Here is a 24,043-nt window from a genome sequence, read left to right as displayed (position 1 = left end):
ATTATGGTAAACTATTCTCATAGTGAATGCTCTTGCCAACCTCTGAGCTGCGAGCACTTTGGCAAGCTGTCAGAACTTGGGGTTCACCTTCTGCACCTTGCTTTGGCAAGCTTCCTGAGCTGGGTGCATTTCTGTCCAAGTCAAACGGTCCCTAAACAGCTCAGCTATGACCAAGAAGAAAAGGCCAGCAAGTCCCTTGAGCACCAACCGACTGTTCAGCCCCGGTCTCACTTTCCAACATCACTGCTGTCCCCAACCCAGTAGGGAGAGCTCAGGCCAGTTTCCCACAGCCTTGGTCTTGTTCAAACCCAGGCAACCTGCTGCTCTGTCTCTGGCAGGAAAGCCCACTCTCGGGACGCAGTCTACTCCTCCCTGACCTACCTCCACATCTTCCTTCTCCCTTTTCTACCTGGTTTCGTCCCCCTGAGTCTCCCCCTTCCAGGGCTTGTCTGCTGGCCCGTAGGTCAGTGGGAAAGCCTGACCTCCTGCGGGTGCGGGGGACACAGCCAGCACGTGGCCTGCCGTCGGACCTGGGCCCGCAGCGCCTCCGAAGGCTGGCCTCTCCCATGGACACTCTTGCGTACAAGCTGCAGCAGCGCCTGCTTCTGTCCACGACTCTGAACCCCATTCTCAGCTCTTCGGTGCTGTCACCGGGGCCCCTGTGCTATCCTACCAAGGGGGGGATGTATACAGAAAGGAGGCCAGAGCCCCCAAATCCAAACCAAAACGGAAAACTCAGAGGCTGAGAACCGGGCTGCCTCGTGAAGGGCGTTACCTCAACAGCAGGCTCCGGAGATGGCTTTGTTCTTTCTCTCGTCACTTCTTGGGAGTAAGAAGGAAAAATACAATTCTTCCCCTTAACTTATCCTTCCAAATTATCTTCTGACCTCAGACTTTGGCCCAGGCCATGGATACACTTAAATTCAGTATCAACTGTCACTGTTATGTAAACACCAAGCTCTGATGTGAATAAAATACTTTTTGTTTTGGATGTCAAATGCCTGGGTAATAAAAGGTACCCTGTTAGAGTATGTTCACTATTTCTTCTCCCTTCTCCGTGGTTGAGGCTTCATAACTAAAGGTCAGCCACAGAACAAGGCAACACCACAGATCTCTCAGAGCTGGGAAATCGCTTGGCTCCTTCCATGTTCTTTCTTACCAACTGTCGCTCTGGAATCCTAAGTGGCAGGTTATTCCCGCATTCACTGAGCATCACTGACCCGCAGGCCTGTCCCCGAGGGTCCACTGGCGAGTAAAGGCCACCATCCTCGTCTCATGGGGCTTAGAGGCTTCACATCCCCGTAAGAACGGAAGCACCTCGAGGACCAAGATACTTGTTTTGCTCACTGACATGTCCCAAGTCCCTGAGACGAGCCTGGCATACAGAAAGTTCTTGATAAGTACTCATGGGACGAATGAAATTCAGAACTACTACGAGCAGATGAAGCCCGGCCACAGGGGATGTATTTTCTACCTGTTTCCTGCCCCGTTCGCACTGCACATGACTGGCAGGCAGCTCGGCACAGCACTCTCTTACACAGAACGTGTCTCGTGCCCTCGGCGGCTTTGCAACACGGGTGCCCAGGGGAGCGGGGACCTGCCTGTACCAAGCGACATCGCGGGCATGCCTGGCCTGACAGCTTCTAGGCAGCTATGTGGATAATGAGGATTTTGAGATTTTTTTTAAAAAGACACCTTCCAGACACTTCAGGGAAACTCTCCTGCCGTATCCTTTACACATGCTCCCCTCTCTGTCCTAAGGAGCTTAAGTAACCCTTCAAGACCCAGGTCAAAGGCTACCTTTGGGGACCTTTTCCCAGCTTCTCCCGGAAGGCAAGGCATTGATCCTGGGTGCTCCCAACAGGTGTGCGCGCATTCTGAACATGGGTGACACGTGACACACTGATTTTCATTTGCATTTATGTCTGTCCTTCAACCAAACTGTGACCACCTTGAGAGCACAGGCCCTCTTGTACCCACCTCTCCACATCCCAACTGCCTCAGAACCAACGGGGCACCCAGCGACGCTAGGTAACCTGCGTGCCCCTCCCCCGAAAAGAGTGAGCACAGTCTTATATTCTGAAATCCCTTCCCCAGTCCCTTTGCTGAGAAGAGCTTTCTTGATTCCCAAGGGAACAAATGAAGCAGATACTTCTTACGTCACGAGATATGCCCATCGGGTATGCTGAACACAGTCGACACTTAAAGCCCCAGAAAAACAGAAATGTGTCGCACATCTCTAGGTCCACTTCTCTTAGTTCTCAAGCTTGGGAGCTTCTTCCCTTTCATTTATGTAACCATTTCATGCCATCTATTTGTAAAAGTCTAAAATCAAAACCAGAGGCCCAGCTCTGGAGCGTGGGAGACGGGAAAGACATCCTTCACAGTCCGAGAGGCCTCCTGGCCGGCTGTCAGGGAGCTGTTTTCCCCGAGCCGGCTCCAGCTCCTGGCCTCTGTACACACTCTTCGCCTCGGATCCAATGACATGCATTTGTGAAGACAGATGGCTCGCTGCAGTCGGGGGCCAGGGATCAGACCCACAACCTTGGCCTCGTTAGCAAAGGACTCTCTCTGACCGACGGAGCGAGCCAGCTGCAGCCTGGATATAGCGGCGGAGGGTGTGACAACCATCCACGCTGGGATGTGAACAAGCGGGCGAAGCTTCTGGAAGTCTTTCAAACTTAATGAGAGTTGTACTAGGCTTAACAACATTTTTTTGACTACCTCAGCAACTGAGGCTCCCTCGTGACAAAAGCAGAGTCAATTTGGTGTTTCGGTCAGCTGGCCAGGCAGCAGGCAGCAGAAGTACAAATCAGAAAAGGCCCAGGGAGCCCTCTCGGAGTCGCGACAGGGACATGCAAACAGGTGCTTCCGACGTGGTGTGCGGAAGGCCTACGGATGAAAGCTGGACACGCCGCTCCGGGAGCTCAGGCAGAAGACCCTCAGCCTTCTGGCCATTCCTTCCCACTCGCCCAAACCCCAGTCTCCAAGGAAAAAGAAACGGGGCCAGGCTTGCCCAGTCCCATGTCCTTCCTCTCCAGCTACTGGCAATGAAGCAAAGGATATCAATCCTCATTCGAAACACATATGCGAGCCCAGGCCAGATGGTTCAGGTGGTTGGAGCACTGTCCTGTGCACCAAGAGGCTGTGGGTTTGATTCCCAGTCAGGGCACACGCCTAGGTGGTGGGTTCGATCCCTGTCAGGGCACATCTGAGAGGCAACTGATCAATGTTCCTCTCTCACATCGCTGTTTCTCTCTCTTTCCCCCTTCCCCTCTCTCTCAAATTAATAAACGTCTCCTTGGGTGAGAATAAATAAATATATACTTTTACTACCTCAGCTTACTGTGCACAGGGGAGGCAACAGTGAGGCAGCCGACAAACATGCTTCCCCATGAACTTGTGATGATGCTCAACTTAACCCTAGAAGCTAAACACAGTTGGACTCCTCAGTCTAATAAAATATTTAACAGAATCTGACATATAGGACTGCTCTCCAAAGTGTTCACCAGGAAATCCAATCTTTGTCCATATACTTAAACTTAGACAAAACAGAACAGGGACTCTGGAGCCAGGCTGCATGAGCTCAAATCCAGGCTTTGCAACTCACTAGCTGTTGATCTCAGGAAAGTGCCCATGCCTCAGTTTCCTCATCTGTAAAATGGTGATAACAAATGTGCCCCCCTCATAGATTGGTTGCAAGGATTAAATGGGTTAATACGTGTAGTAAGTGCTTTTGCAGTGTTTGCCATTATTACTACTATTATTCAAACTCACCATTGCGCAAACGGTTTTAGAATTCTGGAATCTACCTTCTAGTCAATTTATAGCATATGGAAGTCTGTTTTATTTCTTTGGAACCACTTAATTTTGCAGGGCATTCCCTAGTTGGATCCATTCACTCCTTTTGCTATTTATTGGAAAGCCTACCACATCCTCAATAACAAACGACAACTGATGTCAGGTGAGGACAGAAAAAATGCTCCTTCTTTGGGACTCTGCGGTCACTCTCCCAGGAAATGATGGTGACATCTCCTAAGAGTGCCGGTGTCCATGGGGAGGAGTGCAGAGTGTCCACCAAAGGCCACAGGCCCAGTGCAGCACTGATGAGCAGAGGAACTGAGGGTGCTGGTATCTCAGTTAACACTAGAGATCCTATCTCAGCTAACAGGAGATCCTTCTGAATCCATCAACAGGGCCAGGCCAAACTCAAAAATGTGCACTTGAGTGGCTGAGCCACTAAGGGTGGTTTAAGTGGCTCAAATTGGCAGTTTGGGTGGTTGAACCACCAGGGTTTTATGAGAGCGTAAAACAAAGCTGACAACGTAATTCACCTCCACTGAGGAGAGCGCTGGCTGCAAGTGCGGCCGAGCTGGAGGAAGGTGGGGGGACAGCAGGAGTGGCTGGGGCTCCGTACAACCTGCTCACGGTCAACGGCACAGGACAATGATGAACACCAGGCCAATTTAGTATCCATTTCCCAGGTCAATAATCAAAGAGAAGACAGACTGTCCAGGGGGTAGAGATGGTCTGCTCCCAACATGCCTTCAAACACTAGTCAGCTCTGAGAGGCACAGTCACAAACGCAAAAGGACTTTTTGACTCTCCTGTTCGTCCACCAGCTGGGCTGTGGAGATGGAGAAAGGCACAAGGGATGTCAGGGGAGGACAGTCCTTCCAAACGTACCACCCCTGAGCTGACAGCTAAGTAAGGGTAAGAGCACATGCTCGCGCCCACTCTAATCAGCAGAAAACAGGACTGCGGGAACAAACAACCTCTGGCGACAATATTTCAAAGGCTGACGAAAAAAGCCCGAGGGACTCAGTTAAAAAAACTAAACAAACGTTTAAATGTAGGGGTGACTGGTCCAAATGGCTTCAGGAGCCAAGCAGGCAGCAGGCGTGGGTGAGGAGAGGCGGGAGGGGACAGGAGTGGAGCCACCGCCGGGCGGTGCTCGGGCCCGGGCCTGCCTACGGCGTCCTGCCCCGAACCAGGCCACGTCCACTCACCAGGAAAGAAGGCGCTTTGCTGGGCAACTGGCAAACAAAAGCGGCCCGGGTTGCTCGGGGGAAACAGGGCGCTCCTGCTGGGCCTGCGGCGGCACAGGGCCACCGGGATTCTCCCCATTCTCGTGAGTGGCGCCAGGTGACGTGCGTGGGCCTGGCGAAGGCTAACAAGTTGGGGGTAGAAAGGAAGAAAAGGGAAAGGTCGAGCGTGACCATGAGAAGGGGAAGGGAGAGTGGACCATGAGGCGTGGAAACACGGCGAAGGGAAACCGCGCCGGGTGCCAGGCACGCACAGAGGGGCAGGGACGTGGTGTCCTCACCTGTAAAATGGGACTATGCCTATGCCCAATGCCTGGTTAACAGGACACCTGCAAAGCTCCCGGCCGTGCTGAAAATCACGGCAAACGCCCCACTGCCCAGCCATCGCTCCCTCCCACCACCTACCATCTGGCTCTCCGCTCCACAGATAAACACTAATCGGGCAGAAGCCCAAACCAGCCACTGGTATGTTTGTGTATCTTTGGTTTAGCAGGAAATAGTGCAAATCAGAACTGTTTTCTGTTATATACTATGTCAAGGCTTTCTTCTCAATCAACAAGTATTCACTTAGTACCTTCTGCAGCTTTATGCGTGAGGAAGCAAAGGCTCAGAGGAGTTACGTAACGTGCGTGACCTTCACGCAGCCCGCAAACAGGAGAGCTGGTGTCTGCCACGGGCCCAATCTCGTTCCAGGGCCCAGAAAGCTGACGCTGATCCCTGTCACGCAGAAAAGCCCACAAACAAGCTGGAAACTGTGACTGACTCCCGTGACAAAAACAAAGCACCGCAGAGGCAGGAGAGAAGCAAGAGGAGTCGGAGCAGGAGGGCGAGATGGAGCCTCTGCGTGGGACGGGATTCGCGGCCCTTCCAGTGGGGGCGGGTGACAGACGCAGCCGAGACCGAACTCGGAAGTAAGACAGACCAAGGGGCTAACGCCGACAAAATGACAATACGGAAATGGGTCTGTCTGCAAGACCTTAGGACGAGCTTCTAAATTAAATTCTCTCGTCCTTGCCTCATTCACTGGGGCCCTTCCCAGTGAAAATTCACAGCAATCACTCGGACGGCAGCTCCACGGCACCCGTGCGCCACCTACAGAGGCAAAGCTTTGCTGAGCACATCGGCGGCCCAGTGTGATCCGGGGGGCGAATATTTAATTTGTTCAGGGGAATGAGCTATTTTCAAGCCCCTCTAAGCCATCGCCAAGAGCTGACACTTACTAATAAATCACTGACAAGACAGTTAAAAGCTATTTTACTCTCTCATCAGAGAGGCCCTAAGGCGTTTGGCCCCTTCAGGACTCAGGGGCCCTCATGCGTGAGGAAAGGAGAAGGCCCGGCTGCACACCCACCGCTCCCAGGGTGCTGTGAGGGTTACAGGGGTAACAGCCACTGCTCAGTACATGTCAGCCATCATCATCACCATCTCCTGCGGAGGCGACACTCTCGCTCCAGGCCATGTCCCAGCCCATTACTCCAGATGGTTCTCCCACCAACCTAGTGAAGCATGCTCGGCTTCGTTACCTTCAGCTGAAGAGAGGGAAACTGAGTCCCAGAGTGGGGAAGGGAGAGGCCTGCCCAAGGCTCGGTGAGTGCGGGGAGGAGCCAGGACCAGAACCCTGACCTCCTGATTCCCAGTGCAGGGATCCCTCCTGCCCACGGGGGCATTGTTCTATCCCATCTTTTACTGTCCCCCCTTCCATTCTTTTTTAACCTTTTTATTGTATGAAATACAGATACGGAAAGCCATAAAAAGACACACACAAATATATTGCTTAGAGAATTATTATAAGGCAAACACCCTTATAACTACCACCCACGGGGGGGGGGGGGAAGACCATTGTCACTCCCCCTCTCCCAATGAACAGGCCCCTCCCTCCGTCCAAAAGTAACTGCTACCCTGGCTTCCAGCAGTCGCTTCATTCCACTTCCAGATGCCTCAGTCACTCCCATATGCATCCCTACATTGCGGTTTAGTCTTGCCCACATTTTTTTTTCTTACTTGATGAATCTTTAAAATCTCTCCTAATCTACAGGTTCCCTTTCTAGCTCTTTCTTTTCCTTGGATTTTCTCTGTTAAAGAATCTGAACTGTTGGATCTGGAGAGTGTCCCGCTGGCTGCACAGCTGCACTATCGTGGTCCAGTTCACTACGTTCCTCCATTCTCAGGAGTTCTTGCAGCTGGCAGTTGGATTTCGAGGAGTGACCAGTTCGGGGTCAGTCCCTCTGCGAGACTTTGCCAAGGGGGTACTCGTCTATCAGGAGGCACGTCGAGTCTGGGTATCACTCTTCTTTTGATGTCAGCAGCCCGATTGCTCAGTGGTTAGACACGTTAATTTACTGGGAGTTAACAAAACGATGACATTCTAGTTCTTCACTGCATTTTCACTTATTAGCTGAACACTTATAGGGAAGTGTTTTCTTTGATCTCATATATAGCTTTCTAAGTCATATAGTAAAGGCAGGATAAATGTTTGGTTCTTTTAATTTACTTTGCTACATACCGAAATAGAAACACAGTTGATGAGTCTGTTGCAATTTCTACTCGTCTTGAAATTCAAACTGTCCCATATTTGGCCTGAATTCTTTTCACATGACCCTAGAAATCTCTGACAGCTTCCTTGCAGTCTGGTATGCAAAGATGTTCCAGGCTCATCTTATTTATTTCCTTGTCCAGAACTGGAATGAGGTTTCTTTTATTGGGAAATGTTGCAAGATCACAATCTAGGCGCTCGGGATGCTCACTGCTGCAGAGTCAGTCACGGGGTGAGGCCTCCCCTCCCGTCGCCCTCCTCCTGCTCCTCCCGCTCGCACGTACAAGTGTACATATACACACGGGTGTATACAGGGTGGGGCAAAAGCAGGTTTACAGTTGTCCACAAGGAAAATAATACAATAATAAATAAATAATAATACAAGAATAAACTGTGTTTTGCGTACTCACAACTGTAAACCTACATTTGCCCTACCCTGTAAGTGTACAGAGACACACCTGCCCCCACACTTACATATACAGACAAACACACAAATACCTCATGAGTTCACACTGATATTTCCAAGTCAGTCATTCAAACTGAGGACTAGAGGTTTTCCTTGATTTCTCCTATCTTAAGTCTATTTTGCCTCTGTCCCATACCAAGCATCTTGGTTCTCAAGGACACAGGGGCTAACAGAGTCAGAGCATTCTATAAGTATTCGTTTTCTCTACTCTATACAACATAAAACATTTCAGAACAGAAATACTAATAATGCCGCCATCGTTGTGATTCCTGAAAAGTTAAAAAACTTATCTTCTGCATATGCCATCAGCATTCTCTTCTATTTTTAAACTCACGGCTGTGCTGTATCTGTTATAAAACACACAAAGATATAGGACAGTGTGACTACATTCAGTCAACACAAACTCACTCTGAAGGGGCCCACATGTTGAATTTAGAAGACAAGGACCTCAAAGAAGCTATTAGAAGTCTGATCAAAGAATTATGGGAAACTATCTTTAAAAATTAAAATAAGATGGTAATGGCTAAGCAAATAGCGAATTTCAACAGAGAAATAGAAACTGTAAAAATGAGGCAAATGGGGATTTTAGAGTTAAAAGTATAACTCAAATAAAAAACTCCCTAAAAGGGCTCAACAGCAGCCTTTGAGACAGCAGAAAAATCACTGAACTTAAAGGTAAATGAATAAAAATTATCCAATCCAAAGAACAGAGAGAAAAGACTGAAGAAAAAGAGACACAAAATTATATAAGTGCTGAAAGACAGAGAAAACATCTCGAAAGAAACAACCGGAAAACAATCACATACAGGGGAACAACAACAAGATTAACAGTGATGCCTAATAGGACACAGAGGAAGATGTACTCCAAGTGCTGAAATAAAAAGAAAACTATCACCAAGGATTCTGTAGATGGTAAAACTGTCATCCAAAAAGAAGGCAAAATAAAGACATTCTCAACTAAACCAAAAATGAGAGACTTCATAGCTATAGACATACCCAATATAAAGATTTAAAAGACATCCTTCAGGCTACATGGAAATGACAACAGAGTGATTTGAATCCACAATAATAAATTAGTAAGTGTACCAGAAGTGGAAATATGTGGATAAATATAAAATATTGTATAAATATACTTTTAAATCATTTCTTTTAATTTCTATTAAAAATAAGATTGTATAAAGGAATAATTATTGTACTGCATTGTGGTGTTTTATAACATATAGACATTAACAACACAGGGAAGGGAAGAAATGAAGCTATATTAGAGCCAAGCTGTATATTTTACTGAAATTAAGTCAGAATTAACCTGAAGTATATGGTGGCAATGTAAGATGTATACTGTAATTCATAGAGAAATCACCATAAAATTTTTCCAAAAAAATACAGGTAAAAAATTAACACAGTAATTAAAATGCAATACTAAAAAGTATTTTTTTTAACACAAAAGAGGGTAATAGGGAAGGACAAAGAATCAAAAAAGACATCAGACATATGAAAAAGAAAAGAAAGCAAATGACAGATGCAAATCCAATATCAAATTAGTTATATTAAACGTGAATGGATTAAACACTCTAATCAAAAGGCAGACATTTTTTACTGGATAGATAAAAGTAAGATGCAACTGTTTGCTATCTATAACAGGTGTGAGATGCTTTAATTCAAAGGCACAAAGAGGTTGAAAGCAAAAGAATAAAAAAGATACACTATGTAAACAGTAACCTCAAGTAGCTGGAGTGGCTCTATTAATATCCGAGGAGACTTTAAGTGAACAAATATTACTAGAGACAAGAGGCATCTATAAAAACCTACAGCTAACATGATGCTTAATGGTGAAAGACCGAACGCTTTCTCCCTAGGATCGGGCAGGAACGCGATAAAGACGTCTGCTCTCACCACTTGCATTCAATATTGTATCAGAGGTTCTAGAAAGTGCAATGAGGCAATGAACAGAAGTAAAAGATATGTTCAGAAAGGAGAAAGTAAAACTGTCTTTATTCACAGATGACATAATCCCATATGTAAAAATCCTAAGTAATCTATTTTAAAATTACAAGAACCAATTACTAAGTTCAGCAAGGTTGCAGGTCACAACATCCATATACAAAAATCAACAGTATTTCTATATAATAGCAAAGGAAAATCTGAAAATAGAATTAAGAAGACAATTTCATTCATAATAGTATAAAATAAATAAAATACTCAGTAATAAATTTAAAAAAATTCAAAACCTGTACAATAAAAACTACTGAACTTTTTTAGAGAAATTAAAGATCTAAATAAATGGAGGGACCTTGGATCGGAAGATTCACTACTGTCAATGTGGCAAGTCTCCCTAAATTGATCGGGAGACTCACTGCAGTCCTTACCAAAACACTGCAGCTTCTTTGGTAGAAACTGAAAGATGATTCTAAAACGTATATAAAAATGTCAAGGACTGAAAACAGCCTAAATAATTTTGAAAAAGAATGAAGTTGGAAGACTTACACTATATTTTAAAACCTGCTATAAAGCTAGATATTCAAGACAGCATGGTAGTGGCTTAAGGATAGAAATACAAATCAGTGAAACAAAACAGAGACTCCAGGAATAAACCTTTACATTTATATTCAATTAGTTTTTTTGCTAATTTGCCAAGGCAATTTAATAGGAAAGGAGAAGACGCTGCAACAAAGGGTGCTTAGACAGCTGGATATTTAGGTGCAAAAACGAGTAACTCAGATTCTTATCGCATATCGCACACACATATTAACTCTGAAAGACCTATATGGAGAAGTTAAAACAATAAAACTTGTGGAACAGAACACAGGAGAAAATCTTGGTGGTCTTGGATCGGCTAAAAACGTCTTAGTATGACACCAAAAAGATAATCCATAGAAGAAAAACTGAAAAATTGGATTTCATTAACTTTTCCTCTTTAAATGACATCATTAAAACACAACTACAAGCCACAGACTGGCAGAAAATATCTGCAAATGCTGTATCTGATAAAGGACTTGCATCTTGATTATGACAAGCCAACCGAGAACAGGGCAAAATATCCGAACAGATGTTGCACCACAGAAGACATAAGAATAGCTAACAGGCACAGGAAAAGCTGCTGAACATCATTACTCATTAGGGAAATGGAAATCAAAGCCACGAACCCACTAGACCAGCTCTAATTTAAAAGCTGGCAGCACCAAGTGTTGACGAGAATGGAAGGAACTGGAACTCGCTGGTGAAAACGTAAAGTGGCACAGCCACTTTGGAAAACATAGTTTGGCAGTTTCTTAAAAAGCTAAACATGAATTTATCATATGACCCATCCACTCCATGCCTATGAAGCTATCCAAAAGAAATGAAAGCGTATGTCTGAGGAAAAATGTGTATGCAAATGTTCATAGCAGAGTTACTCATAATAGCCCAAAAGTAGAAACAATCCAAATGTTCGTGGATTGGCGAGTGGGCAAAGAAAACAGAGCACAACCACACAATGGAATCACTATTCAATGATAAAAAGGAAGGACCTATACATGCCACCACGTGGGTGAGCCTCGAAAACATTATACTAAGTTGAAGACGCAAGAAACAAAGGGCTACATATTCTATGATTCCACTTATGTAAAATTTCTAGAAAAGGCCAATGTACAGAGACAAATAACAGATCAGTGGTTGCCTGGGGCTGGAGGTGGGAGTGGGGACAGATTGCAAACAGGCTTGAAGAACTCCTTAGGGTGACGGAAATGTTCTAAAGCTGAATTGTACAGATGATTGTGCTGCTGTACAAATTTATTAAAAACAAACTGCAGATTTACAACATGTGAATTTTTTTATATACAAATTATACCCGAATAAAGCTGCTAAAAAATACATATAGCCGCTTGCTTTCTGCTAATTCCTAGCTGTCTTCCTTTTCCCCACCTTTAGCTCTACCTATTCGTTCTTTTGTCACTTCTTGGTCCATTTTCATTCCACTCTCAGCAGTTCTGCCTCATCGTGGGGCCCAGTCCCAGTAGAGCCCTACTGGGTCAGAAGGGCCAGACTGCTCCCGCCCCACAGACCGTCCTTGGCAAAACTCTCCCATTTCAGCTGCTGCTCTCAAACTGGCCAGAGGAGCACTCCGATAAATACCTGCTGGCTGTTAGGGTCTCCTGCTCCCCGGTCCATCAGATGCCCACTGCTCCCTTCCGCTCTCACCCACACACATGCAGGTTACATGCTGCTCTGCGGCTGTTGGTAATCTGTCCCCATCAGCGTGTCCTTGGGGATTCATGAGTATACTGTTATCTAGTTTTGCCGCAAATGTTGTCCATGGGCTTTGGTTTTCCTATGTGGTTTCTGTGTCTTTTCTATGTGGATATATGAGAAAACCCAAAACTATGCTGCCACTGTTACCACCTTCCCAGATGTCAGCTGCCAATTCTTACCCTTCCGTCCAAGGAGCCGACGAGCCCTCTGCTCCGTAGGGTTTTGCTGACTTATTTGTCTTGCCCATGCAGAGTGCTTACTATGTGCCCGATGCAGTCCGCACACGCTATCGTTACTAAGTCACCTAATCCACTAACAACACCGTGAAGTAGGTTCTGTTCTTATGCCCCGCTTACAAGTGAGAAAACTGAAACACAGAGAGGCTACATTACTTGCCGAGGTCACAGTAAATATAAGAGGGAGGATTCCAACCGAGGCAGCTGGCCCCAGAGTCCGTGCTCTTTGACCACTAGACAACACTCTCAAGAGCTTATAAAGTGTATCTGGTCTGGGAGGCCTAGCATTCAACCACGACTGCCTCCCCTGTTCCCTCCCCAGTCCTCCCTAACACGGGGAAATCTGACCAGTCATATGGTGGATCTCAACCCTCCTCACAGATCAAGGGCAAGTGTCAATTCTTCTGAAAACCTTGATGAATTCACCCAGGCAAGTAGCTTCCTCCCCACCCCCATCCCGTCCTTCATGGAGCTCAAAGGACATCTATATCCATCTCAAACCTCCGGAGCCTGCCCTAGTGACTGGCCCCAGCAGACTCTCAACAAACATTCACAGAATCGAGTATTTCTTTTTCTTAGGCAGTATTTCTTTTTCTTAACCAGCTCAAAATGTACTTGAGAAGCAATAAAACTGCATCTTAAAAAAAATAAAATCTGTAATTCAGAGATTTTACCGAGTCTGGCTAATGAGATTTTCTGGGTATTTTTTGGAAAAAACACAACACTGGATTCTTCCTGATATTTTAGCTGCTTGTCTCCAACATGCAGAGATGGCTGCTGCTGCTGCTGACCCGCCCGATTCAAAGGAAGACCAGCCACCACGGCCGCCAGCCAAGCACCTGGCAGCAGAGTGAGGACGGCGGAGGAAGGTACCGTGTGCATGTGCCGGGCCTAGGAAGTGGCCGCCAAAGCCACCTGAGAACAAGGCGGCAGGGTTCACGCCTAGGGTAGAGGGGAAGGTGGGGAACCAAACAACAATCGGAAGAAATAATTCATTATTTTTTAAAAATCTTATCATTTAATGCAGGATTTTCCTACGAGAACATACAATTTTATCGTAGATTTCCTTATTGGTGTGCAGATCTATGGCAGACACTGCCACACAAATATAATGGCAGGTATTTGTAGGAAAAGTTACAGCCCCCCTCATTTTCAACAGAAGGTTCTAGTGTTTCCTAAAAAAAGTCAGAAATTCTCCAAAGATGTCTCAGTCATTTTCTGGGCTTTAGCTCAATCTCTCTCTAAGAGTCAACTAAAAATACCTCTGGGGGAAAAAATGGAGAGAAAAACAATGATTTTAAAAGAAATAGGTAGGAAGTATCCCTTGAAAAGAGCTGGGGCCTCCACCCCCACCCTGCCCTCGTGTAAAATATTAATGCGTTTGACACCTAAACCAGGGGAGGGAAGAGGCAGGTTAACCACAAGCCAGATCGGGGTGCTTTCCCACACTCCTTCCCAGCAGATACAGCAGGACCTGCTCTGCGGCACAGACGTCACCGAATTACCAAGAAAGCTCCCCACAGTCAGAAAGGGTGAAATCTGGCTTCCTTCTGGCCAGACAGGATGTGAATTCCTCTTTCCCAACACACATGCATCACTTCTATGGTCTGCCCTTGAGGGGTCGCCTACAGAGGCCAGCTAAAACACTCCTGTGTCTCTGGGTCCAGCTTCACTCAGCCCGTGAGGGTTCAACTCGAAGAGCCACATATTTTATAAAAATGTGGGTCTAGGAGGCTCTGGGAGCAAATGTTCTCAAACAACTAAACCACAGAAGACGATAATTCTCTTCCCTGCTGTGGGAGCTCTGGAATCCCGTCCAGACGTGCATGCAAGGTAGGCTGACGTAAGGAAGCCTACAGCACCAAAATGTTGCCACGCTAGGAGCTTCCAGAAATGAGAGTCTGCCGGGGCCTGCTGAAGGAGTTTCTTATAATAAAGCCACCATCACTGTAAATACCCCTCAAACTCAGAGATAGGGCAGAAAACAGAGGTCCCTATGACCTTCCCAGAAAATGTATTATTTCTTTTTTTTTAAAATATATTTTTAATAATTTGAGAGAGAAGGGGAAGGAGAGGGAGAGGGGGAGGGGGAGGGGGAGAGGAGGAAGGAGAGGGAGAGGGAGAGGAGGGGGAGGGAGAGGGAGAGGAGGGGGAGGGGGAGGGACACTGATTTGCTGCCTCTTGCACGCCTGCTACTGGGGATCGAGCCCACAACCTGGGCGTGTACCCTGACCAGGAATCGAACCAGCAGCCTTTTGGTGCACGGGATGAGGCTCAACCAACTGAGCTATGTTATTTCGTCCTGAGATCGGGGAAATCATTTGACGCCTGGCCCACTTCACCTCTTTTAACAGGACGTCACGTGCAGGAAGGCCCAGACGGCCAGTGAGTATCTCCCTCTTTCCCACCAAGATACGGTCATCAAAGCAGTAGGTTCCATGAAGCCGGTCCAGTGGTTCTGTCCATCCTTACATTTCCCAGGGCCTACCTAGCACAGTGCTCAATAAATACACCCAGCTTTCAATAAATGTACATTGCATTAACTCACTTTAAAGAAACACAACTGCTAGGCACCGGTGAGCCACAGCCGCCTCGGCTGGAAATGAGAAGTTCATTCATTCTCACAGCTATATACCAGACACTGCTCAAGACAGATTCCTCCCCGAGCACAACAGACAAAATTCCCACCACAAAGGGACTGACATCCCAGGGATGAGAGACAGTAAACAAGTTAGGTAAGGAAAAAATACAATGTGGACAAAGGGTTAACAAATTCCTTTCCTCCTCTGCTTGAGAATTTGACCTTAGGTTAACTTTCCAATTCTGTTTCCCTGGAAACCTAATAAAGATAAAATGTCAATTATGTTACTAGGCAACACTGCTTATATTAAAAATGACCCTGGGGAGGGGTAGAGACCAGGCGAAGTGAGTAAAGGGGGTCAAATATCTGCTAATAAAGGAAACTAAACTTCAGGTGGGGCGCACACAATGGAGCATACAGATGTCATCCCCACCCCACCCCACCCCCTGCACTTTGGGAGCCTAGAATCACCTCCCAGTTCTGCTGAAGCCAAGGACAAATCAACATGGATGCACCTGTCCTGCTGAACAAAGCTTCCAGATGGCACAGGATTCAACACTCACTAAGGACTAGCCCTTAGGAAGTATACTGAAAACAATGACCTGGCCCCACAATCCATCACCGAAAGTGGTCTTGGAGTTTCGAAATTAAAATTGACAAAGATCCCTTTGTTTCCATACTAAAGTTTGATGGCATTAAGGGGTGAGCCAGACCTAGTATACATTTAAACACAACAGAGGAAACGGGCTGACACTTTTTGTTACATAAATAATTACATCTAGACTGGCTTTTAAAAGTCCTTATTTTCTAAGTGTAATGTACTCCTTCGCGCTGTGCTGCTCAGGTGGGCAACATGGTCCGAGAGGTGAGAAACCTGGACTGGGTGTCCGAGGACATGCAGGTCCCAGCTCTGCCACCGACCACTGTGTGACCCTGAGTAAGTCATATTGCCGTGTTTACTGACTGTTTCCCCAACCAAAGTGTAAACTCCACAAAAGCAGTGACTAGGCCGGACTTGTTCACTTAGAACAGTGTTTGGCACTAGAAGTAACCTAGTGAGGTTCTTGATAAAAATTTATTGAATGACTACGGACTGACATTGATTTCTCTGGATCGCATTCCTCATTTATAAAGGGCAGTAACTAGTACAAATGTGCGCTCACACATCTGAGCTCCAGGATTTTCAGCTATCACGAAAATTTTCCTTAGTAGTGAAATGATTCATGTGAAGTGCTTAGCACATTAAGCTACATTGCTCAAAAGTCTTCTAGCCCAGCCAGTGTGGCTCAGTGGTTCAGTTTTAGGTCAGGGCACATGCCCAGGTTGTGGGTTCAGTCCCCAGTAGGGGGCATGCAGGAGGCAGCTGATTGATGATTCTCTCTCATCATTGATGTTTTTATCTCTCTCTCTGAAATCAATTAAAAAAAAAACTATTAAAAAAAAAGTCTTCCAAACATGTAACATGAGTGACATGTGGCACCACCAAGGTGGCCCAGGCTGGCCAGGCTGCAAGGCTCACACTGTTCTATAAGCTTCCTTCTGAAGCTGCGGCAGTAAAGGAGGGAGTCCCCTTACACAGCCTCCCTCCTTGTCCCTCCCTGTCCCCTATCGTCCATCTTCCTCTTAGTCAATGCTCAGCTCAGAATGTCGCCTCCAGCCAAAAACCAAGCAAAATGAGCCCCGTCCAACTGAAATGGTGAAGGTGACCCTGCTGGCACTGGACTCCTGCCGAAAGAACTACCCTGCTCTTGCCCTCCTGAGACCCAGCCTGTGCTCCAGTGGCTTCTCCACATCTGAAAAATAAGTTCTCTCCTCCTTGACCTGGTATTTAGTCTTCCAGCACCTTTCCAGCAGCAACTCTACTTTAGAAGAGGAAATGGAAAAGGAAACAGCATTTCTTGGAAGTGACCGACATGCAATGCCACCGCTTCCTCCTGTTTCATCGCTCCTCCCTTTCCCCAGCCCAGCTTCTGCTGGCGAGCTTAAGGAACATGACCCAGGTCCTCAGGGAGGGTCCAGCCTGGTGAGGGAGACATCATAAACCGGTAAGCCAGTGTATATAGTTATAACCCGTAATAAGTGCTGGGAAATGGGTAGGTGCCAGGAGAGCAAGTAACAAAGGGCACCTGCTTAGATGGGTGCTTGGACCAGGCCTCCGGAGGAAGTGACACTGAGACCAAGGCTTGCAGGACATAAGTGGCATCCCAGACCCAAGCTTCTCTGCAAATCTGGCTGCAAGGACTCAAGGGGTGTGTGTGTGTGACATTTCTCTTCTCCTATTTCATTTCTCCACCCTGAGGCTCTTCTTCTGCCCAAAGAACAGTCAATGCTACTGTGTCAGCGCAGTCAGCCCACCTCCTCCTCAGGAATGCTGTCATCAGGTGTTGCCCGAGCTAACTGTGGTGCCTTCAGCAGGGCTCGCGTAAACCAGCCGTCTCCGTAACCGTAAGCGCAGCCCCTTGAAAACCCTGGTGGAGTGCGGCTCAGCAGTCAATTGAGTGGCGGCTGCCTGCTTCACGAACGCCCACTTCAGCCGGAGCCTGGCCTCACGCAGCCCACGTCCCGCTGCAGGCTCAGCCAGGCGCTGCCATCGCGGGAGGTTACCATTTACCACTGCCGGCTGCCTGGCACTTCCCAGTGTTTCCACTGGTGCTTCATTTGCGCATCACCACGGCTCTCGAGGTAGGTGGGGTTAGACCCATTTTACAGATAAAGAAAACTGATACCCAGCGGGGAGAAGGGCCCTCTGGCTCCAGGGCCCTGGCTGCCCCTCAGCCCAGTGCCTGACATGGGTGAGGCGATTCGAGAGCCCTCAGGGGCAGCAGCCTGGTCCTCGGAGGCTGCGGCTCTCTGGTTTCACCCTCCGCAGAGCCTGAGCAGGATTTTCATCCCTAACAGGCCTGCCGCTGCCACCCGGAGGGACAAGAGACATAGCTGTGAAGCAAACGTGAGCATGCTCCCAGTCAGACTGCGCCCATTGACAGTGGGGCTGGACGGCAACCAGAAAGGGGGCTGGGGGTGAGGGGAAGGAAAGGCAGGGGGAGGAAAAGCGGGGAGCAGAGGGGCTGGAGCGGGGAGAAGAAACAGGATCTGTGGCACACTGTGGGTGAGGCATGAGGGAAAATGTAGCGAGTCAGCGGAGGCTGGGACCATCCCCTGGCCAGGTCTCACTCCAGGGTCCAGTGCTCCCTCAGAGGGGCAGGGTGCTGGACAAGGCCACTGTCTGGGGGTCCAACCAAGCCCCTCCACACAGAGGACTGCGGCGGTGTGGTGCTAAAAGGACTGAAGGCAGGTCACTGTGTGCACAACAGGGGCGATGCTACTTACACTGCCGACCCCACAGGCGCAGAGGACATGGACAAGGTGCTGCCCTGAGGAGCAAGGTCGACGAAGGGAAAGTCCTTGGCACATAAAAGTGTCCGTGGGGTCTAAGGGTTGGGAGGGACCCAGGAACCAGTCCGGGGGTCAGGTTCTCTCTGAAGGAGATGCAAGGTCACCAGTCTGGTGCTCACTCTTGAAAAAGATGGAGAATTATAAAAGAATAGAAGTATTTACTACAACTCATTAAGTCCCTAGGGACGACACCCAAAGAGCTGGGTATCTTTGTGTGCATTTCTAAGAAAACGGTGTGCTTTACCAACTGTCTCTTATTGCAAAAGTCTTGTCCAGTGCATTTCCCCATCCCTGAGCCTGTCAGACCCCGACCATTACGCTCTCCCAGGTGCACGTTTTTAAAGCAAAACAGGAGTGAGACAAGCAAGGAGCAAACGCATCAGAAGATGGAACTATGTGAGGCATTGGGCTCAGGGACAGCAGCTGCCTCCATCTGCCTCCACTCGATCCAGGGACGCTGCCTGTAGGCGTCCGCTGACAAATGACCCCCAGGTGTGGCCCTTGGCCCCTGAGTAATAACCCTGATGGCACTTGGCTCATCCAAAACCTCCCACAGGTTTCTCTCCTCCCATTCATATTTTGTGGTCTCGAAACTGGCCTCCACCATCTCCCTGAAAAGCAATCCCGTGTTACTGCTGCACAATCCCAGCCTTCGGAGCCCCGCAGCTCACAAGGACCCTGCCGAGCAGCTGACCCAGTGCCACCCCTGGTCTTTACAGCACAGAGAGGAGGGCGAGGCCAAGAAAACAGGAGCAAAGGCTTCGAAGCTGAGCAGTCCCTTGACTTTGGCTACATCAATGGGAATCTCCTTGAACTTGGGTAAAATGAGTAATGAGCCAGTAAGCAATTCCCGGCATGTAATCCATCATCTGGTGATAATAACAAACATCTCATCCCCATTTTTCTTAGTTGGATTTCAGTGCGCAACCATTTCATGGCAGGAGGTCAGAGCCCAATAGCCCTGCTTCTTTCTCCCTCCTCAGTGAACAGTCTTCAAAGATGAAAGTGTGTTATCCAGCCCCCCCATCAATCGAACACACAGCATTTTCAATAGAAGGGACTGGTGTGGCTCCCTGAGAGCCCCAGGGAATTCACTCCTGTCTGTGGACTTGGCATCAACCACACACGCTCACAGGTTAGAGGCAGGGAGAGCAATGGTTGGGGGTTCCTCTGGAATGACCACCATTTATTGTGAGAAGGGAGAAGAAACAGGGCACTAGAAAAAAATTCCACATTCCCTCCCTTCCCCCTCTTTTTAAAACAGCAAAACTCAGCTTAGGGAACATGCACCATCACTCAGATGATCTCAATCAATGGCAGATGAGATCAAAGTTGAGCACATCTTTGTGCCAAAGCCACCGAGCCATTCCAAACCTTGGGGTGTCTGTTGTGGACTATGCCAATCTGGACCAGTGGCCCTTAGCGCAAAGCAGGCCTTGTCCAAAGTTTAATAGGATCTGGGAAATAAGCATTCGCTCCCAGCAAATGGAAATTGGACACATGTGGTTCTGGGCCACCAGGAAGATGAAATCCCACTTCCACGAGCTGCGCCCCAAGGTTTGACGCTCGTGACAATGAAGAGGGAGCGACTCCATTGTCCATTTATCCAAGGCTGGGACTCGGTCCTAGAGGGAGGGAGCAGGCCTCGGGGGCCTCCATGCACAGCCTCGCAAGAGCTACGGAGGACCCGGATACCTACTGTTGTTCTTCATGCACATCTATCCTGCAGCACAATGTCAAAACAAGGGACAGCTGAAGAGATTTGGAACAGAATCGTGGCATTTCTCGTAAGAGCAACACAGAAAGGCAAACAAACATGAAATGCATTAGAGAGCTCTATCCCTTACATTCAGGCTCTCAGCTCTTTCATAAACCCTCTTCAAAGGCAGCTCAAGTAGCAAATGTTCTTGGGTGGACTCACAGCCACACTCACTTCCACAAAAACCATCTGAGACGTGGCAAATCCGATTCTCTGAACGGATCAGCCACTCTGAGGAAGATGATCCTGTGAGCCAGGGTCCCCAGTTCATTACCTTTCCCCCAACACAGCGGGGAGGCCTGTGCAGCACCCTTCCCGTGGCGGGAGGGCGGCATACAGCACAGCTCCCATCAGATCCCACTCTGGTCTTGGTGCTCCATACTTTTGACTCAGACTCACAGAGAAGCCCCCCTCCCTTCTCCCACCTTCAAATCTCATGGCAAACAGAGAGCCAGGTGGAGGAGAGAAAAAAGAGTCTATATGTTCACTCTTTTTTAAAAAAAAAATTCCAATTATAGTTCATATTTTAAATTGTCTGGTTAAAATAACTAAACTAAAGACAGCATTATAAGGCTTCCTATTCTCCTTCTTTAGAAAAAATGAAGAAGGCTTACCCATTTTTGAAATAGAGGACATGGGCTCTCTGAAGTCCTGTTTCTAGGAAAAAACCTAGTTCTTGATCGTGGGGAGCAGGGCCAGGCTTAGGGCTTCTGTTTTGAATATTAGTAAGTATTACCTAGAAGGGGAGAAAATCGGAAAACTAATCAGTTCCACATCCAAGTCTACTTCCTGCAAACCCTAGCGCTAAATGCGGTGCACAACTTGAAAACTCAATGTCCTTATGCAAATGTCAGTGCAAAGGCCCTGGGGCAGATGTGCCAGGATTAGGAAAGCACAGAGAATGACTTCTGTGAGACAGGAAGCAGCCAAGCAACCCAGGGGCACGTGTGGCTCTCCTGGCACAGGGGGGCTAGGATTGAAGGGCGCTGATGTGTGCGGGGGTGCCAGGAGAAGCATGAGGATCCGAGTGGCTCTGCTGAATGCCAGGATGTTGACAGAGAGGCTGAGTGACACAGAGGCAGGTCCCAGCAACGGGCAGAAACAGTCATCACCCACCAAAGGCCGAGGTCACTGACTGGCAGACTGCAGCTTCAGCCCTACATGAGCTTGATGAGCTCCAAAAAGAGCTGAGAAGTGCTGTGATTGGCACTGGCCTGAAATTAACTGGGGGGGGCTCTCCAGGCTACCGAAGTGAGGCCTGTGGATGGAGCAGCAGTCAGCTGTCCTCAAGGGGCGAGCTGAGAAAAACAACCTAAGCTTCCTGTCTCCCAAACTTGACCTCTTGTCAACAGATAACAAGGTGTGTGTTTTTTTTAATTTTAAAAAATATATCTTTATTGATTTCAGAGAGAGGAAGGGAGAGGGAGAGAAAGAGAGAAACATTAATGAGAGAGCCATTGATTGGCTGCCTCCTGCACGCCCCCAACTGAGGATCGAGCCTGCAGCCCGGGCATGTGCCCTGACCAAGAATCAAAGCCCAATCTCCTGGATCTTAGGTCGATGCTCAACCGCTGAGCCACACCCGGCTGGGTGATAACAAGATTTTAAAAGCTTAAATTTTTAGCCTTGCAAGAAAGACTCCCAACTACTCAGGAGAAAGGCTTGCAAGTTGAGTGGGTTATAGTGATGTACACTCACATATCGACTGTTACAGAGGCTGCTCTCTTTAAACTCACAAGTCAGATAAAGCACTCATCAAACAGGAGCTACTTATGGCCCATTAAAAAACCATTCAAGTGCTCTCCAAACACACTGGCCACATTTGCTGAAAGTCAGCAGCTCTTCAAAGACCAAGACATTAGCCAAACCCCAGATATTCTTGAAAGTTTGCTCCAATGGAGGTAAAGCAATTGCTAGTTCTGGAACTTGTGAGGTCCGGAGCAAAGAAAAGTAGAAGACACTTAATGAACAGTATGTTCTGGAATGAAATCCAGGTGGCCAACCCCTGCATCTGAACTGCATCCCAGCATCTTATCAAAATTGCCTGGCTGCTTCATGACTTCTGCAAGTGCTAACAGGTAGGTGGTTCCTTCTACCTCCTAAGAGTGTGGGTGTTTTGGGCTCTAATGCAGGCCCCTCCCCATCCTTCCTCTAGTGATGGAGATCACACAGTGGGGTCCTGAGCACTTGTCCTTTCTCCCTTGAATCTCTCTCAGGATGATCTCATTCATTCTTCTGAGCTTCGAAAATCATCTACATGCTGCCAACTCCCAAATTTATCATCTCTAATCCAGACTTTCCCTCTGAATTTCAGACTCGTATATCCAACTACTTCCTTGGCATGTCCACTCTGAGTTCCAACTCTGACACCTTTAAAAATTATCCTTCATGGACTTTTGAGAATAGTTTTTAATTTCAAAGAATGCCATGATTATTTTAAAGCATAAACAACTCAGTATAGCACAAAAAGAAAATTAAAAATCACCTGAAAATTCTACCACAGAAATAACCAGTTAGCACTGATTGAACAATAGTCCAGATATCTCTGTATACATATGTATCAAGAGGAGAGAAAGATAAAAACCATTTTCCAGAAACTGGCATTGTGTTCTATGTGTTAGTTTTAAATTTAAACCATTACAATTAATTTTAATTAAATTTGACAGAAGAAACTAAACTGTGACCAAAGTAATCACTCAACTTCAGAAAAATGTGGGGTTTTCCACTTAGTTCATAATAGGTCTCTCTAAAGTTTAAAATATCTCACCTTTATGTGTGAGTGTGTGTGTGTGTGTGTGTGTGTAGGGGAAAAAAGAGACAGATGAGAGAAAGGTGATTTTTTACCTACATACTTCAACTTTATGCAGTATCTATTGATTCATAGTCAAGATGAAGGAATTAACATATTCCTACTTCATATTACATTCCACTTTGCCTTCTCTTCAGCCTATTTTTGTTCTACCCCAAAATTGTTTTAAATGCATTCACTGTTTCTAAAATTCTTTATTTTGAATCAATACTTGGTTGGTAAAATACTGCCCAAAAGAGATCAGGGTGCTATGGGCCCTGCATTCTTACATGTTTGAGAATGTCTGTCTCTTGCTTCTGTTTCTCTAACTCTGACTGGGTATGACATTTTGGATTTCACACTTTCTCTCCCTCTTCTGACACTGAAAGTTGCTCTGGAGAACTGGGAAGCCAGCCTTACGGTTCTCCCTGCAGATGATCTGCAAAGTGCAGTCCTTTCTTCCCTGAAATCTAGAAGATCCACCGGGAGTTGTCTTGCTGTCCACCATTCTGTGTCAGTTCTTCTTAGAACACAGAATGAACTCTCAGTCTACAATTCAGGTCTGTAGTATAAAGTAACGTGCTGGAGACGGGCTGCCACTCTGGGTTCCAATCCAGCTCCACCACTTTGGGCAAGTCTCAGCCTCTCTCGACGTCAGTGTTCTCAGTGGCAAAGTGAAGATGGCAATAGAACATGGTCTTAGCATGGTCCTATGGACTAAATGAGATTTTCTTCCTATCTAATATAAACGTTTAATGTTATAAATTCTTCTCTACATTTTGTTTTATATATCTTGAAGTTCTATTACTAGGTACACACACTTTTAGGATTATAATGTCCTGCTGATGAATTAACTCCTATTATTTAATATCTCCCTTTATCTCCTGTAATATTCCCTGTTACTGATTCTACATTCTGATATAATATACCATTCTAACTTTGCTTTTATTTTTAATCAGCAAAAATGGGTTTATTAAGAATCTAACTTTGTTTTGATTAGTTTGTACAGTATATA

At 46.9% G+C, this 24,043-nt stretch overlaps 1 protein-coding gene across 2 annotated transcripts in view; it reads right to left on the bottom strand.

The window, feature by feature from the left end:
* TTC7B (tetratricopeptide repeat domain 7B) overlaps positions 1-24,043 on the bottom strand; it is a 186,373-nt gene that overhangs the window by 107,179 nt on the left and 55,151 nt on the right. For both annotated transcript variants that reach the window (XM_087818586.1, XM_087818584.1), the window contains exon 5: positions 20,855-20,976. In XM_087818586.1, the coding sequence (XP_087674712.1) occupies positions 20,855-20,976 (122 nt within the window). The remainder of the gene's footprint in view (positions 1-20,854; positions 20,977-24,043) is intronic.

The sequence above is a fragment of the Miniopterus natalensis genome, chromosome 1 (genome assembly GCF_054644295.1).
Source record: "Miniopterus natalensis isolate mMinNat1 chromosome 1, mMinNat1.hap1, whole genome shotgun sequence".
NCBI classification, from domain to species: Eukaryota; Metazoa; Chordata; class Mammalia; order Chiroptera; family Miniopteridae; genus Miniopterus; species Miniopterus natalensis.
This window is presented reverse-complemented; position numbering and strand designations above follow the sequence as displayed.